The 4,421-nt window shown below is 46.8% G+C and overlaps 1 protein-coding gene across 1 annotated transcript; it reads right to left on the bottom strand.

The window, feature by feature from the left end:
- Positions 1 to 1,378: 1,378 nt before the first annotated feature.
- LOC124677055 (uncharacterized protein At4g14100-like) lies at positions 1,379 to 2,534 on the bottom strand. Its single transcript, XM_047213053.1, has 2 exons — positions 2,002 to 2,534; positions 1,379 to 1,822 (listed from the first exon to the last, which is right to left on the bottom strand). The coding sequence occupies exons 1-2, from the start codon at positions 2,471 to 2,473 to the stop codon at positions 1,623 to 1,625; spliced, it is 672 nt and encodes a 223-aa protein (XP_047069009.1). The 5' UTR covers positions 2,474 to 2,534; the 3' UTR covers positions 1,379 to 1,622.
- Between the last annotated feature and the right edge of the window lie 1,887 nt (positions 2,535 to 4,421).

The following is a 4,421-nucleotide window of genomic DNA, read 5'->3' as shown; positions in this document are numbered from 1 at the left end:
CTCTTAACAAGAATATGAGCGTCCCAATTGGAAGCTCTCTCTTCTCATGAACAAATATGACCTTATCGATATATATCCTTTCTATGCTCTTCGATCCCGTGCAGGATAGAACTATAAGCACACTGGCTCGCTTTAGTAATCGCATTAGGTAACAACAAAGGCATGAGTCGCAATGAATAATGGTCGAATATTTGGAACTGATGTTAGTTTTTTCTTGAGAATTCTAATGTTACTTTCTTCTTGGTAGGCTCTATTACCTAATGTGTTTTGGCTGAACGATTCAAGGAGTATGACATTCCGGCTACTCTGGCCCAACAATTAGTATTTGTTTCGGTCTAGTAAACATTTGTTTGCACGTTCATAAAGTTCCTCGTGTCTCACCCACTTAACAAGAATATAATGTTTAGCCCATGTCTCATGCTGGAGGTTCTCGGTGGACCTATAAGCTGTGTCAAAAATAGAACTCGTCAAAAAAGAACAACAGCCCCCACCCAACAAAAAAATAAAATTAAGAATCTTAGGTTTTTTTTCAGTGCATAGTTTTTTAGCACGTTTTCATAGGAGAAATTAAAATTTAGGAGACAACCATCTCAATGCATTGTTTTTAAATTGTTTTTCCTTAAAGATGATGTATTTAATGAGCTTTGACTTATGCATGCATGTGTGTGATTGGACTAGCTAAATTTTTAGCCCATAAGAGCATGTACAATGGTTATATCTTAGCAACGTCACCTATAATAATTGATAATAGAAGCAATCTCTCTCTCACACACCAATATTTGGAATGTTGTTACTTGCCATTTCAGAATTGATGACAGCAACGCCGCCTAGAAAAATTAGTTAAGATAAGACAATCTTATCAAGCATTGTTCATGCTCTAACCGAGAGCAGAGGTTATATCTTTGCTAAGATAAAATAACCCTCGCTCTATTTTTAATTAACATGTTCAGGAATCGTATATAGAATATAGTGCTAAGAAAGCGACCCGGAGGATTGGAACCTGGGTACGCGCGCACCCGTTTACGAAAAGTTAAAAAAAATGCTATTTAAAAGTTTCCAAAAAATGTGAAGTAAAATTTTACATGTACATATTATGTTGATACTTACTCGTGTGAGTTTTCACGAAAAAATACCATTGTGTGTGGCCTGTATAAAAATGACAAAATGTTCAAATGAGAATAGTGAACAGGAATTTGTACTATTCACAGGAATAGGAATTTGCATTTTGTGATTTTTGTGTAGGTCACACACAATGGTATTTTTCCGTGAAAACACACATGAGTAAGTACCAACATAATATCTACATGCAAAAATTTACTTCACATTTTTTGGAAACTTTTACATAGTATTTTTTTGAACTTTTCGTAAACGGGTGCATGCGTACCCAGGTTCCATTCACCATTTTCGGCTAAGAAAGCCCGTAGTTGTTGTCAAAAGTCTTACTCGCTCGACAATTATTGTGGATCAGATGGAGTACTGATTCAAGAACAAGTATGAACTATGTCCAGCCGTAGCGAAGTCACAACTCTCAACTGAAGAAACCACTAGCTAGGAGCCGGAGGTATTAGCAGCACGTACACATATGGGCCACGTATACACATCGATCATCCATCCATGATCCATCAGAACGCTGCGGCTCCGGCAAACTTCCTCAATATCCTTGCCGCGTCCATGCCACTCGAAATCGTGACATGATCTCCGTCTACCTTGTTCTTCCCTTCGCCATCGTCCAGAAAGCAGTGCGCCGGCGCCTGCCACTGGGAGTCGTCCTCCAGCACCACACCGACCTCGAAGCTCATCACGAACTGCTGTATCCCTGTCACTGCAAAATGCAAAGCAAATTCGTAGTATATTAGTGAGGAGACAGAATTTTCTGCCTTCTTGCACGTTTTTTTTATAGTCGAGATTTCAGAACTATCTACTCGTAGTATATTCTTAGTAACTTTCAGAGAACTAGTATGGGACAAGCAGTAGCAACGGAGATCGAGTGGCCATGCGTACCATCGATGAAGTTCCACCGGACGGGGCGACCCGTGAGCACGTCCTCGTAGTAGACGATGAACCCCTCCTTGCCCCAGAGGTGGCAGTCGATCCCGCCGGTGCTCTCGCGGCCGAGGTAGACGCAATCCACGAGCCAGTCCGGTCGCAGCACACCGACGGGGAAATGCTCCGTGCGGCAGGTGGCCGAGTCGAAGTAGAAGCTGGTGCCGTTGTTCCACTCCACGTCGTACAGCGGGTCGCCGGAGAGCTGGTACCGGATAAGGTTCAGGTTGCGCCGCCGCGGCCAGTCGTAGTACAGGTCCGTCAGACGAAGCGGCGGGCCCGTCGACGCCGTCGACACGTTGGTCAGGTTCGTGAACAGCACCGCGTGGAACTGCTCCGGCCACGGCGCCGGCCGCTCGGGAGTCTCCGTCGCTGCTGCCGCGGTGGCGACGGCGAGCAGGAGCAGGAGCGGTGGCAGCAGCCATGCCATGTCGCCGACCTTATCCCTACACCTGTCTGCTTGTGAGTGGTGTACTGGTGACCACTAACGACTAGTGACCACAAGCAAAGGCAGCAAATGCGGGTTCAGCAGTGATCTTGTACGTGCAGCTCGTTCCTATTTGAGCCGCACAACCTCCTGCCCTTTCAGATTCCTCAAGTTACAGATATGATTGAGACCGGATTGCACGGAAATGCAATGTTGCTGCTAACACACCTTTATTCAGAATCACTCATTACATTACGATTTCGTTAGTCACAAACTGAAATATTCAGCCAAGCAACCAGCAAAAGAAACTCTCAATTCAGTGCTTGCAAGAAAAAGGTTAAGAAATTGAGCAACAAAGTGATCCACATCAATTTGTGATATGATTTTGACAATATGACTATCTCTATCCGTATCTGCACACTACATAAGCGCCAGATGATTTTCTTTTTTGTTACCTGAACATCAGTGTATGTTGCTGCTAACTCGCCTTTATTCAGTGCAAAAAAGAGTCGCTCAGAAGTCATAACATTACCACTCCGCTAGTCACAAACTGAGAATATTCAGACAAGCAAACAAAAGAAACTCTCAATTCAGTGCTTCTAAACAAAATGTTTAGAATTCGAGCAAGAAAGTGATCCACATCAATATCTCTCCGTATGAATGACATGGCTGCACACCAGATGAGCGCGAGATCAATTTCTTAATGCTGTCTGAACATCAAGTGCCCTTGGTGATTTGCATCTGCATCACGATCACATGGGCAAATACGGAGCACGGAGTATGAAAAATGGACGCACATTCTGTAAACATAGTAAGCAGCCACTGTATTGTATTATATTACCCCCAAACCAGTTCCAAACTCCACAGTAACACTATTGTTTATCGACACTGCAAAACCTCAAACAATGAATTACCCCAAGTCAGTTCCAAACTCCACAGTAACAGTATTGTTTATCAACACTCCAACCATCAAACGATGACCACCGGCCAGCTCCTCCACCAAGGTTCAGAATTAGAGCAAGAAAGTGATCCACATGAATGACATGGCTGCACGCCAGATCAAATTCTTACGAACATCTGCATCACAACCACATACGGAATTAACACGGAGCAGCACGGAGTACGAATAATGGACCACACATTCTGTAAACATAATACGCAGCTACTGTATATTATATTACCCCCAAACCAATTCCAAACTCCACACTAGCAGTATTGTTTATCAACACTCCAACCATCAAACGATGAACCCCATCGGCCAGCTCCACCAAGGATATACCATCATCAGATCCTGCGAACCGACGATGACGACGAAGACCGCATGCCGACCCTCCTATCCTTGATCCCAGAAGGCTTGGTGGCGGTGGCGCAGGACGACGCAGCAGAGGGCTTCTTCATCTCCTTGCTGCTTCTCAGAGATGACCTCATGGCGCTGAGCCCGCCGCCGGCCCTGTAGCTCAGCTTGGACTCTGCTGCCGCCGGCATGGACCTCCTCACCACCGACTCTGCGCCGGTCTTCTTGGCGCCCCGCCGCTTGGACAGCTCGACGGCGACGCAGGGGTCCTCGGCCATCGCTCCCGCCTCCTCCTCGGCGGCGGCGTACCACCCGTGCTTGCGCTTCAGCCGCTCGTTGCGCCGCGCGGAGTAGAGGTCGTACAGCCTGCCCCTCTCGAACATCGGGCTGGTCGGCTTCACCGTCGCCCTCCAGTCCTCCATGCTAGTGTCGGCGATGCTGAAAGTGGCCTCGTCATCGTCGTGGAAGTGCAGGTTCTCCTTCCCAGACGCTCTTGCTGCTGGCGGTGGCGAGAGGGCGAAATCCAGCTTCGGGCGCGGGCTGGTTTCAAGCTTGGAGTAGGATGATGGCGGGAGAGCGCTGATGGACGAACGCATCGGGGTACGGGCTTTCTTGCTCAGTGCTGCACAACGGGGTAGTCACAGAAAGAGCGCATCA

This window comes from Lolium rigidum, chromosome 7, assembly GCF_022539505.1.
Source record: "Lolium rigidum isolate FL_2022 chromosome 7, APGP_CSIRO_Lrig_0.1, whole genome shotgun sequence".
NCBI lineage: Eukaryota > Viridiplantae > Streptophyta > Magnoliopsida > Poales > Poaceae > Lolium > Lolium rigidum.
This window is presented reverse-complemented; position numbering and strand designations above follow the sequence as displayed.

Excerpts from the sequence above, each read along its gene's own strand:
- LOC124677055 (XM_047213053.1), bottom strand. The coding sequence starts at position 2,473 with ATGGCATGGCTGCTGCCACCGCTCCTGCTCCTGCTCGCCGTCGCCACC. Across the intron at positions 1,823-2,001 it reads CCGGTGGAACTTCATCGATG|TGACAGGGATACAGCAGTTC; the intron begins GTACGCATGGCC and ends TGCATTTTGCAG.